Genomic DNA, 12,670 nt, shown 5'->3' with positions numbered 1-12,670 from the left:
CCAGAGGCGGAGGCAGCTGTCCTAGCTGAGGGAACCGCAAGCCCTCTCGCGGGAAAGGACACGGTGTCTCTGAAGAAGCCGCAGGAGCTCGGTGGACTGGAGGACAGAGACGGGTGGGCCCGTGCGTGCGTCTCTTCCCAAGTCCACACAAGGCGACCTCACGCTTGTAGCTTCGAGTTGACAAGGGAGGCGTATTTACACCGCAGAGATGGGCAGACACGGGAAATCCGGTGTCTCCCTTTTCTCCAGAGCTGCTTTGCCAGCATGGGGCGGAGGCTGTAACTGTAACGAGCTACGTGTCTTGCCTCTGCCCGGCCCCGGGGTCTCTGCCTCAGCACCTGCTGCCCCAGACTGTGGTTGACAGTTAGGACTCGGAGGCAGACCCCACGCTCCGCCGTTGCCCAAGGGCCTACCAAGTGCAGTTGTCGCTGGTTCCCCAGATTCCTGACATCCCACAGACTCAGTTTAGCCACGTCGGCCTCCGGTTTCCCCCTCCTGACTCGGCCTCTCGGAAAGCTCCCGTTCTCTAGGTGGAGCTGCTAGAAGGTGGCAGCATCGGGCTGTTTGTCTCCCAAATAGAAAACATTTAGATGTGGCAGGTGGCTGGGTGGGAGAGTAGGCGCTGTCGGTGGGAACCAGCCCCTGTGGAGGAGAAGCGAGGACAACAGCAGAGACGTCATATGTGCGGAGTGCTTCGTCCTGCTGAGCGCTGGGCCCGAGGCTTCCACACTTCCTGCCTCCCCGACACCTCACGGCCGCCCGGTCCTCTGGCCGTCGGTGGAAGGGCTTTGAAACGACACCGTCCTGGGCTGGCACCGCGGCTCCCAATTAACCCTCCTCAGCTGAGGTGAAGCCCCTCACCTGGGGGCGTCTCAGTCTCCCCAGATGTGAAACAGAGCTGCCGGCAGGTGTTATGGGCTTGTTACGGAGGATTCTGTGAGCTGCTGGGCGTGAGGCACAGGGCTTTCGGGGAACATCATCCCGTGATCATCGGGCTGGAGAGAAGAACGGCCGCTCTGTTCCTGCTCCTGGGCCTGCCGGGGGCACAGACGGGATCTGAGCTCGAATGCCCCCCCCCCTTGCCGCTCCCCCGGGACAGGGCCCAGAAAGGAGACTTCGTGGTGGCCTCAGGGTGGCGCAAGGACTTGCTAAACTGATGCCCTGTGAAAACAGCTGCTGAGGAGAGAGAGCGCAGCCGGGGCGGCAAGGAGAGAATGGAGCTGGACGCCTGAGGCCACTGCGCCCGGAAGGGGCAGGGAGCCTGGGGGGTGGCCAGGCAGGGCTGCAGCTGTCGGGGTCGGGAGGGTGTGTGTGCGTGCGCACGTGATCCCTCATGCCGCGAGCAGCAATAGATAAAGAATGAGTAAGTACAAACATCAATTACCGTAATAAATCATTTGTCAGATGTGCTTCTGCTGGGCAGGGTTGAAAGTACGTTCCGATGAGACAGGTCCATAAATAATAGTGCACGCTTCAGCAGCCCGACCTTCCAAAGCCTCTCCCCAGACACCTACAGGCACTGGTTCAGACTTCTAGAGCCTTATCACCTTTGAACAGCCCATTTCACAGAAGAAGAAACTGAGGCCCCCGGAGGGGCTGAGACTTGCTGAAGATCACACTGAGCATCTGGGGGGGGGGGGAGCCTCAACCACAGCCTGCAGGCCTCCTGCCTCAACCCCTCCCCCCCCCCCCCGGGGCTCTCTCTGCTTCACCTTCATTATTCTCGGCTCGCTCCGGCACAAAAGATTTGTCGTATAAAACATTTTGTTATTTGGGTTCAGGTTTGTATCATTTCCACTTGACCATAGGAACTGGTCTTGTTCACGTTTGTATGAGCCACAAAGCCTGATATAATCTGGAATTGGAAGAGATTTTCAGAGCCCTCCCCTCGTTAGCCACAAGAGGCTGGCCACCGCTGCCCGCTCCCGGGATCCCCCCAGAGAGGCGAAACTCGCTGCCTTCAGAAGCAGCCCAGTTCCAGCCTCGGGTGGCTCCAGCTCTTAGAAACGCTTCTCCACGCTGGGCTGACATTTGCACCAGTCGGCAGTCAATAACCGTCTGCTGAATGGAGAAGGGTTTTATCACAATGTACAAATCCCTTGGAAGCTCTCAGACATCTGTTTAGAAACGATCCCATGGAGTGATGGAGATTCCTTCCTAAAGCAGGGACACGTAACTGTCACAGCCGCAGAAAAAATAGCAGCAAACTTGCGGGATCCGGGTTGGACTTGTAAGGGAAAACTAGGGCCCGGAATGTGAGTTTCCAAGTGAAGGAAGTGGTGTTCCCAGCAAAGCTTTTGCCTGGTGAGAAGCAGTTTTGCCAGCTGAAATACACGTTTACAGTTGATTTTATACTGATAGGAAAATATCTCCTGGCAGACTCACTGCATGGGGAGGGGGGGCAACATCCTTGGAGCTGGGACGCCTTCCCTTAGCGAAGACCCCAAGCCATACTTACTTACTCATATTCTCGGAGCCTAATCAGCTTCAGGGACAGACATTTAAACAATGGTTTGTTGTTGATCTTTTTACATATTACTATTAATTCATCTTTGATGAGGCAGGGAAAGATCAACGGACACACAGTTGGAAGAAGTACCTACCCAAGAGCCAGGTGGCTAGCCGTCTGTTCCGGGAGTAATCTTTGTAGCCTCAGTTTCCTCATCTGTAAAATGGGGGTAACCATACGGTCCTACCGGGATACTTGTGGTTACCAGCACAGGCTCTGGAGGCTGTCAGAATTTGAAATCCAGTCCAGCAGTATTTGCTGTGTGGCCTTGGGCAGATAATGAAACCTCTGAGCATTCAGTTTCCAGCTATAAAATTCTTCAGAGTTGATGAGATAATCCACAAAAAGCACTTGCTAAGTCCCTGGCTCACTGGGTAAGCACTCAGTGAGGGTTAGCCATTATATTCTACAATAAAGTTGGTTGTTGTGTGGATAGGCTAGACAGGAACGTTATACAAGGCTGTAAAAATTCAGGATCGCTCCAGTGGCCTCTCTCCCACTTTCAGCTAAACAAAGGGAAGAGGAAAATGGATCATGGAGAATTCAAGCAAAATACACCCCCGTCGAAGGGGCCTTCGAGTGTCTCTGGGGAGATGACGGAAATGGCTGCTTTTAACACATGGCTTTTGGAAGGAGAAAAATCCAGATTGCAGAAAGAATGATCAAAGCCAAGGGCACACTTTCGATTCTGTCTCTGTCGATTGGCCTAAGATCTTGCTGATCCGCACGTTTCGGCGTGGAAACAGAGCAGGTGCCAGATTTCCGAGCTTCGTGGGTACATTTCCAACACGAAGCGATCACTAGAAACACCTACCGCATGAGGAACATCTCGCAGCTGAACAAGTGTTTTTTGTCCCAGACACCAAGAGAGGAAATCCAAAACCGCCTTGCCTTTTAGTCGCAAAGCTGTCTTAGCAGCGCTTGGGGGGAGAAATGCGAATCAGACGCTGCTGAATGCATGTCCTTGCTTCTCTCCCATCATCCCGGCCATCGCTGCTGGGTGTCTCTCTTCTGGTTGCTTCCTTGTTGCAAACGATTTGAAGGTGGCAGGTGTGCTAGGGTCACTGGCTATAGATCAGGTCCCTGGGTTTGGGCCCTGATGCACCTCTTCTTTAAGCTGTGTGACCTGGGGCAAGTGTCTACTGTGGGGGGGGTGTGGGCGTGAGCTGTGAATCCTGACAAAATAGGTGTGAAAAGGCTTTGCAAACTTAACTCTGGGGGGCTCTTCTTCTGAGGTCTGGAGATGGGCTTTTTAAAGATCTTCAAAGTCCTGGAATCTCTCTGCACAGAAACTCAGAGAAAAAGCACTGGAGGGAAGCTCACCAAACTGTCCAGCACATTAACTTCCTGTAAGGGGAGCAAAACTGGAGGAGTGAAAGGGAGTGTCTACATATCGCTTGCATGTATTACTCTGAGGATGCATTTCTATCTTATTTGTGGAAATAAGGTGTTCCTTTTTTTTTTTTTTTTTTTTTTTTTTTTTTTTTTTTTTAAAGAAAATGCCTGTCTATGAACACGTGCATCTTATGGGGCATTTGCTCCATGGGCTCCTCAGGGGCGTATGAGGGTTAGAGACCTCCCTGTGTTCATGAAGGACACCCCTGATCCACACTCCTGCCTCGGACATCCTCAGTCCGTGGTTTGGGTTCTGGCTTCGGGTGGAGCCTGGCGGGGTCACAACTCCTGTCCTGACAGCGGTGTCCCCAGGTGTCAGTCACTGCTTCCTGCCCTCGCCCCTTCAGACCCGGGCAGTCACCGGCGTCCGGGTACTGGCCCCAGGCTCTGCGCTATCCTTTGTGGTTTTCCTACACCCTGCCCACACCTTTGAAACAGTCCCTTTATTAAACTCTCCTCAAATTACCCAGTTTGCATGTGCCATCTGTTTCCTGCTGGGACCCTGACTGCTATAGTATTTTTAATCCGTCTTTGTAACCATCTCTGCCCATATACTCATGCGCACTCATGTACATTCACTGACAGCGTGTTCACACACACACACACACACACACACACACACTCTCACGGGCACGCTCAGGCACACAGTGCACTTGCACACTCACCCGCAGACTCACACTCATCCCCTAACAAACACACCCACTCCCTCAAAACCTTACACAATACTCACATTCACATGCGACGCTGTCTGCCTGCTCCCAGCACTCTGGTTAAAATCCTGCTCTGGTGCACCGAGGGTCCACCTGGGATGCAGGGACCTGGCCCTTGTCTACACCGCTGCCACTGGGGTGCCTGTCACCTGCACACCACTACACCGGTGACTCTCGCCAGTTCTTATTTTTGGAAATGCTGTACTTCGTCCACTACGAATCCGGATGGACCCACCGATGGCAACTCTCAATGTACTTGGAAAGAGGCTTCATAAAAATACCACATTAAAGAGGCTCCTGGAGTGTTCAGCCATACAGAATAGACAGAGGAGTAAAAATAAAATCGTTCCACCAAGTTTCAGGTAGGGACAGATGGCAACCTCAGGAGATCACACAAACAAAGACTAATTTAGATGGACGGCACCACGTACTTGGGGTAGAAGTCGAAGGGAGACACATTCTGGCTCAATACGAGGTCACCTTTCCAATAACTGGAGCTGTCAATGAGGGACAGGCCATCTTGTGAGGCAGCCCCACGTCTGGGACCGCGTTACAGCGAGACTGATAGTGGAGTTGGGACAAATGACCTCTCAGGCTCCTTAAGGTGTTCCTGTAACCTTGGGCAAGTCACTTCCCCTCTGAAATTTCCACTTCCTCCTCTGTAAAAAGGCCACCTCAGTCTAGGGGTCTCCCAGGGGTCCTCATTGGCTATACATTCTCTAAATCTCTGATCCTACAGGAGAAGAGCGGCAAGAAGGAGGGGGAGGGAATTTGGAAAGGAGCTGCAGAAGTAATTAGTGATGGAAATGCGAATCTCTAGCTGCCTCTCGTCTGAGTTTGCAGATTAAAACAAGGCTGACTCTTGGCTGAATGATTCCATTCCCTCCAGAGCGAATGGCAACTGTAGGACGTTGAAAAAAAAATCTGGCCTGTGTTAGAGACGGAGCAGCAGGTGAATTTGTTTGGGGGACAAAAGGCCAGACCCTGAATTGTGCCTCCAGCAGCCCCTAGTCCCTTTAGCCTCTGTGGACCTCAGATTCTTTGTTTAAGTGAGGATGAAAATGTCAAGCACACAAGCATGTTTTCCGGAGGGTAAACACATAGGAATGTCCGTAGCTTTCGTGGATGCATGGAAATCAGCTGAGAAAATAGGGTTGTGTCCAGGCTCCCACGCTTCCTGGTTGTGTGGCCTTGGGAAACTTATTTCAGGCTGCAAGCCTTTGTTTTCTCACCTGTGAAGTGGGGATACGGTGGCACCTACATCACAGAGCATTGTGCCAAACAACGTATCGTGCTGGGGAATGAGGAGCTTTGTGGGTTCTTAGTTTTCCCGTGTCAGACACCCAAGTGTGGCCTGTGCCGAACTGGGCTGTGACCCTTAGCCTCTTATCAGAGGGCGGTCTGTGGCCTCCCCCGATGTGGGCGCTTGCTTAGCTTAGCCTTGGGGGTCCATGTGGTGCCAGTAGCTTGAAGGGAACATGAGGGCAGTGGGTGGGCACCCAGGGGGAGGGGTTTGGGGGATCTTGGGCGGAGCCCTGTGTCTGTCACAGTCCCCAGATATTCCCCCACGCCAGAGCTATTCTTTGGGCCCCCTTGGAAACTCTTCTAAACTACAGGGGTTGAACTGAGCAGCTTTGCCCCTTCATACTCTGGCCTAGGAGCCTTCGGTGAGGCGGTTAGTTACCTGGGGTCCACACCTCTCACACAGCTCCCCGTAGGCCCCTGCAGGGGTTAGGCTCACAGGGTTCTTGGAGATCCTGGATCTGTCTGCCCAAATACAATCTAAGCTGATTCAGGACCAGTTCTACCTCGTGTCCTGCTGTGCCTGGCGGGAAGGGGGTGCAGGTGGCAGGGCGGCCATAGCACAATAAACTGGAGATCCAGAATGCCAGACCATTTCTTCTTTAAATGAAACAACTTGTTCTAAAACTGGGGGGGGGGGGGGGAGGGCACCAGTAGTTGGGGGCTTCATAATACACACATCCTTCACCGGCTCATCTGCCATGTAAGTTATTAGGAAAACTGAAGTGTTCCCACTGGCCAGGGGGAAGTTATGAAGATGAAAACTTTGCATTTAAGATCCTGAGAATTTTATTAATTACGTTGCTATTTTAAGCCACCATACAAATATCCTTTGTATTGATTTCTGTGTGATGTACCCACTGAATAAATATGCCAATTTCTGCCAGGGAGCCGAACAGTATTTTTAACCTACTTTAAAATATGTGTTGTTTCCTATGGTTTTTTAAAGTTTGGAGTTGATTATGAAAGCACTTTCAATTTTAAAAAATTCTTCTTTCCAGAGAATATACATATATATTTTAAACTATTAAATATAAAGGGTAATGGGATGTAGTTTTAGACGTAGTTTTAAAACTACAAATAAAGGTTAAGAAAAAGGTGAAATGATTACTTTTTCGCTTATCTATGCCATTATGTTGGAAAACACCACTATAACAAAGAAAGTTCGGGTAACCATTCTTCGGACGTGTAACTGAAACCTATTCTTACGTGTACCATTTTCCCTGATCGTTGCCTAGTCAACCCGTTTAGTGTATGACACTGTTGTGTGCAATCAAGGCCCTACCAGAGACCTCAGGATCTTCAAAAGTTAAGGGAAAAACAAAACAGAGAGCTGAAACTTTTCACACCTTGCTTACTAGGATCCTCAAGATAATGGCACTACGGCCATTTCACAGATGGGGAAATCAGGTAGGGAGAAGGTCAAGGGCTTTGTCAGGGGCTTTCAGCTGGTTCCAAATAGTTAATTCTGGGTTCTTCTCTTTCCCCCTCTTCAAAATGGAGGTGATGGTGGTGGTGGTGGGTGTCAGGGAGAGGTTCCTTATGTCTCAAGGACATTGGGAGTATGGACCAGATGGTGCTTAAAGGCTGGTTTGAGCCCTTGGTCGGAAAGGCAAGAAAGAACCAACGGCCACCATGGTTGTTCTTTGGGACCGAGATGAAGACGGACAGAACGGAAATACCTTCTTTCCATCTTGTAACCTGGCACCACTGTTGCCCTTGCTCTGTGGATTGAGAAACCTGAGAAAACTCAGGTGCCCGACAAGGGCCGCCCGGGCGTTCCTGAAGCACACTCCAGCTTCAGAGCCCGAGCTCAGAAGGGCTCAGAATCACAGACCACACCCTCTGGGAGGCCTTGGTCGTGCGGTCTCACTGCTGACCTGGCCGTGCCATCGCCAGGTGGCAGCACTTAGAAAGCCTTCTCTGATGTTGAGCTGAAGCCCGGGGTTGGGGGTGGGGTGGGGGGGGGACCACGTGGCCCCCTTTCTTCTCCACATGCGTTGCTGCTGGAGGCGGAACTCCAGAACGGCCCCTGCCTCCTCCTCCTGATGTCCCAGGAGCCCCGAAATTACCTGAAATTGTAGCCTGGGGAGACACTGCTCTTCTCGGACACGCTGTCGAGCCTGGTGAAGGAGTATTTGGGGATGCACTGGTCCCAGGCCCTGTCGAGGTCACACACCCAGCCGATCTTAATGCCGAGAACTCCGCCCTGTGGAAGGGGGCCAGGTGTGAGGAGGCAGGGCTGTCTCCACGGCCTGGGGACAGGGGGTCATGACAGACAGACGCGTGATTCTTCCCCTTCTCCAGGTGGAGGGAAAGTGGTTCGGCCCGTGCTGCTTCGTAAACAAAGGGCTGCACTCAGGGGTGAGGACCTTTGAGCCCATAAATCCCGTTTTTGTCTTCCGTCCCTTTGGCAGCAGGAAGGCTCCACGCGGGCTTTTTCAGAGCTCTAACGTGGAGTGTGAAGGCGAGGCTGGCAGGCTGAGGCTTGGCAGGAAGGGTGAGGGAGGCAAGGCCCCCGGGACAGGGGTGGGAGACCCCGTTGAGGCACGAAGCCAGTTGCAGACCTGGCATGCCTCCACCAGGTGGCGCTGCCTGGCCACGGCCCCGGGGTTCCCGGGACCTCCACCCTCCTCCGCCTGCCAAAGGGCCCCGGGTCCTCCTCTAGGCGCTCACCGTGCTGGCCAGTTTGGCAAAATCCTGCCCTGCAAACTTGACCACGTCCCCCACCCGCAAGATGGGGCAGAAGGGGGCCTTTTCAGGGTGGAAACGGCACGTCTTCATGTCGGCGGCTGTGAGGTTGGGAAGGAGGTTTCCCCTGGGGAGGGAGGAGGAGAGATGAGAAGCAAGGGCCAGGGTTCACACGAAGATGGGCATACACAGCCTTCTCAGAGACCCTCCCGGCCCAGGCAGGGGGGACGGGGACCTGACATCTTGGACACTCGCAGGCTCCGTCACCTCTGTTCCTGCATCCTCCCTGCAACTCCGACTCCCCTCTCTCTGCATCAGAGTTGAGTGTGCCCATGTCTAACATCCCCCAGCACCCAGGCTGGGGCTCCCAGGGGCCAGGAGTCACGCCTGATTTCTCTCGGCACCTCCGTGGTAACTGGCATCGTGCTGCACACGCCCGATGCCCACCGAGCACCGGCCGGGTGAAGGAGTCAACCAACTCCTAACTAGCTAGCGGGAAGGGACACACCCACTTGGGCTTGATGTGGGAGGAAAGAGGTGGGAACGGGCCCCTCAGGCCCCGAAGGTTGGTGGGATCTGGGTTCCAGGCCCAGGCTGACCTTGTCCCTCACCTGCCTGGAGCAGAACTCCCATCTGGGTTCTGAGCCCCAAGGCGGGAGGCTGGCACAGAGACTGGGCACAGAGACTGGCCCCAGAGGCCTCCCTACTACTTGGTGGTCAAAACCAGCTGGGAGATTGGGAACAGGAGCCCCAGGGAGATGGGGAGACACCATGGAGAGAACCACGCGCAATGGGCTTCTCCACCCCTCTGAAAATGAGCTGGGGTGGGGGGTGCACTGCTTCCTGCTTTAGGGAGGGAGTTGGGACTCACTTCTCAAAGTTGAAGAGGGGGAAACGGATGCTGTTCTTGATGAAAATAGTGAAGTTCTCAGCTTCCATCATGACAGGCCTGTGGGTGAGAACAAGGGGGCCTTAGCTTCTTGGGAAGAGACAGGGGAAACAAGGTGCTTTCACCCAGGGACCACCTTTACTGCTGGATGTTTCCCACCGGGCACCTGGCCTTGGCCTCTCTGGGGCTGAGGGCCAGAGGGAAAGGAGGGTGGCAGGTGAGGCAGGGGGAAGGTGCCATCCTGAGACCACTTCCCGGCCCTGGACTGGACACCACTGGGGGTGCCTGTGACACCCTCTGCAGGCGCAGGGGTGCAGACAGAGCTCCCCACTTTGGCAACCGAGAGCTGGGGTGGGGTCCTCACATTTCCACCGTGTCCACCTCGGTGGGGCACCAGCCCTGGATCTCACAGGTCCGGAGCACAGAGCTGTAGTTCACGCAGCGGCCGGTGAGGATCCCTGTAAGGGGAGCCACGAGTGCTGGGGGTCTTTGCCACTCCCTCACCCCCACCCCACCTGTCATCAGGGGACCCCCGCCCCCACACTCAGGGATCCCACAGGTGGAGGGGAGACACAGGGAGGGCAAGGGAGGTGGACCAATGGCACAGGAGCCCTGCCGAGCTCTCTCGCTCCTCTCCTCCTGAGCCCTAGACCAAGCCAGAGGGAGATGAGTCTCCTTGCTCCCCGGTCACGGTGTGCTCTTCCTTGCCTCTGAGGCTTTGCTGCAGTTGTTCCTTCTGTCTAGAATGTTCTTCTCAAAACCCTTCTATGCTGCCAACTCCTTCCCATCCTTCAGGGCCCATCTAAAATGTCACCGCCTCTAGGAAGCCATATAGGGCCACCTACCTGGAGCCAATCTCTCTCCCTTCCCCAGCTCCCACTGTTCCTCCTTGACGGCACTTGCCCCCTCATGGCACACCTCTCTGTCACCACCATCCCCGGGCTGTGGACTCCTCTGGGGGCAGCCCCCACTGGCTCTGGCTCACGTGAGCATCTATAAATGCTGGCAGAATTCCAAGAAACAGGCCAATTCCCATGCTCTCTCCTAGGGTGGACTCTCCCCCATGGGGGATGTGCTGCCCTCCAGGGTCCCACTAACACTCTGGGGTTGTGGGGGGAGGCGGCAAGGGGAAGGGGTGCACTCACCCCCACTCGGGAAGCGCTCAGGCCCACACTGGCTGTCTGATACACAGCGGTACTTCTCCTCGCTCTGTGGGGAGACAGGGCTGCAGGTGGGTGTAGGACCCTGCGCTGGGCCTGGATGAGCCTCTCGGCTCCCAATGCTTCCCCATAACTGGGGGCCTTTGGAGGTGGAGGTCCCAGGACACAGCTCCAAGGGCGGAATTCGGACCTCTGCTCACACCCATGCCCCTCCCTGCCACCGCTCCCCACCCGCAAAGTTTTCTTCCTTGACCTGCTTCGTCCAACCTCTCTTCCTCCCCTCACCTCTGGGCAGAATCCTTGCATCTGGTTTTCAGTAACTATCATCTTGGTGATGATGACAAAGACAGAGGTACCCTTGGTAGGAGAAGGGAGAGAAAAAAAAATGCACCAATGACAATCTAGGAGCTGGGTATCACTGTTATCCCCACTCTACAGATGAGGAAACTCATACTGGGGGTAAGAGATTCGGCCAAGGTCGCAGGGCTAATAGAGGGCAGAGGTGGGTCCAAGTCAGGTCTAACCATCCCCCCGTCCTCTCTTGCCTCCCTCTGCGTGTTGTGCTGATCACAGGGTGAGTGTGCCAGAGCCTGAGGGGGACCCTGCTTCCCTGATGCCTAGTGCTGCACTCTGGAGGGCAGGCCCAAGCACCCCCCCCCCCCCCCTTCATCCTCCAGCTGCAGGGGAAGGGCTTCTCTGATCACCGATGCCACAAACCCTGGTTGGGGGATCCCGTCGGCACTCTCCCTACCTTGCCCCAGCATCTGGGCATCCACATAGCGCCCTGGGGGTAGTGGGACTGTACCTGGGGTGGGGTCACATAATCAGACACGTCCATGACTCTGTTGGCATAGCGTCCAAAGCCCTTGACCTTGGTTACGACGGAGGACTCGATGGCTGTGTCCCGCACCTGGTAAGCCTTCTCGTGTAAGAACACCCACCTGGGCAGAAGAGCAGGGATGGAGAGCAAGAGAAGAGAGTCTAGGCCCATCAGACAGAGGCCAGGAGAGGCTTCCTTCCCCAACATTAGACAGCACAGGGTCTGGCCCTGTGGCAGGGGGAAGGCCTGTGCTGGAGGGGAGACCTCACCCTCTGTTGGCTTAGAGTTTTTCCATCTTTCCTGTTTACTGCTTCAGGACCACTTTTGGACTTTTTCCCCTCCCCCGCCCCCCCATCGTGAAATTTTAATACTACAGATATCAGCTTATGTACAGTATGTATATTTGTATTTTACACATAAAAATTTCAAGGATAGGTTTTCACCCCCTTGGGGGCAGCATCGCCCCCTTGAGGACGACATCGTCCCTTTGCCAACCCATCGTCATTCCCGCTGACTCAGAGGCCACCTCTTTGGCAGGCGACTGGAAAGGGGAGGGGCAGGGGATCCTACACCTCTGACCCTGAGCACCCCAGGCTTTGCTCATGGGTGAGCCTAAGTGCCGGCACATAGTAGGTGTGCGGTAAACAAGTCAGTGAAGGCATCTGGGAGCTGGACACTTGGTAGAGTCTCCACCTGTGCAAGCGCCAGATGAGGCTAGAGGAGGAGGGGAGGAGCAGCTCACTACCCGGCAGGTAGGAGTTGGGTTAGCAGGCGGCGGCCGCTGACCTCATTCCTTGGACTGTGCTGCCACCCAGTGGAAGTTTACCTGTACTGCCTTCTTCTTGCCGCTTCAAGCCATTACTTGGGCCAGGATCAGGGCGGGCTCCCACTCTTCCACCTCCGCCTCTCTCCCCGGACTCCCGGACCCTCGCAGCCTTCCCCAGCAGCAAGAAGGGCCTGCAGGCCACTCTTCCCTCTGCACTCCTGCGAGAGCCCTCAAGGCGCGAGCCACTCTTGGCCTCAATAGCAAACTCCCAGCCTGTAGCCAGTCCTATTAGCTCCGGACAGCACACGGGGAGGCAGATGCCGTCACTGTCGCCATTACACAGATGAGGAAGGGTCATCACACGCATTTGGAAAATGCTGCACACTCCTAGTTTTGGAGAAATGCTGGTGACATCTCGTGGAATCCAG

General features: G+C 54.7%; 1 protein-coding gene across 2 annotated transcripts in view; it reads right to left on the bottom strand.

The window, feature by feature from the left end:
- Positions 1–12,670, bottom strand: part of P2RX3 (purinergic receptor P2X 3) — a 29,277-nt gene that overhangs the window by 8,657 nt on the left and 7,950 nt on the right. The window contains exons 2-9 of one of the 2 annotated variants that reach the window (XM_058689016.1): positions 11,462–11,597; positions 10,942–11,013; positions 10,642–10,705; positions 9,861–9,954; positions 9,479–9,556; positions 8,593–8,734; positions 7,989–8,125; positions 6,560–7,640 (exon numbers count right to left, since the gene is read on the bottom strand). In XM_058689016.1, the coding sequence (XP_058544999.1) occupies positions 7,457–7,640; positions 7,989–8,125; positions 8,593–8,734; positions 9,479–9,556; positions 9,861–9,954; positions 10,642–10,705; positions 10,942–11,013; positions 11,462–11,597 (907 nt within the window). In that variant the 3' untranslated portion in view covers positions 6,560–7,456. Of the gene's footprint in view, positions 1–6,559; positions 7,641–7,988; positions 8,126–8,592; positions 8,735–9,478; positions 9,557–9,860; positions 9,955–10,641; positions 10,706–10,941; positions 11,014–11,461; positions 11,598–12,670 lie in introns of those variants that run through there. The other variant, XM_058689015.1, reaches the window with a different exon arrangement.

This window comes from Neofelis nebulosa, chromosome 10, assembly GCF_028018385.1.
Source record: "Neofelis nebulosa isolate mNeoNeb1 chromosome 10, mNeoNeb1.pri, whole genome shotgun sequence".
In the NCBI taxonomy this organism is placed as follows: domain Eukaryota; kingdom Metazoa; phylum Chordata; class Mammalia; order Carnivora; family Felidae; genus Neofelis; species Neofelis nebulosa.
Note: the sequence above shows the minus strand (reverse complement) of the source record. Positions and strands in the feature narration are given on the sequence as shown.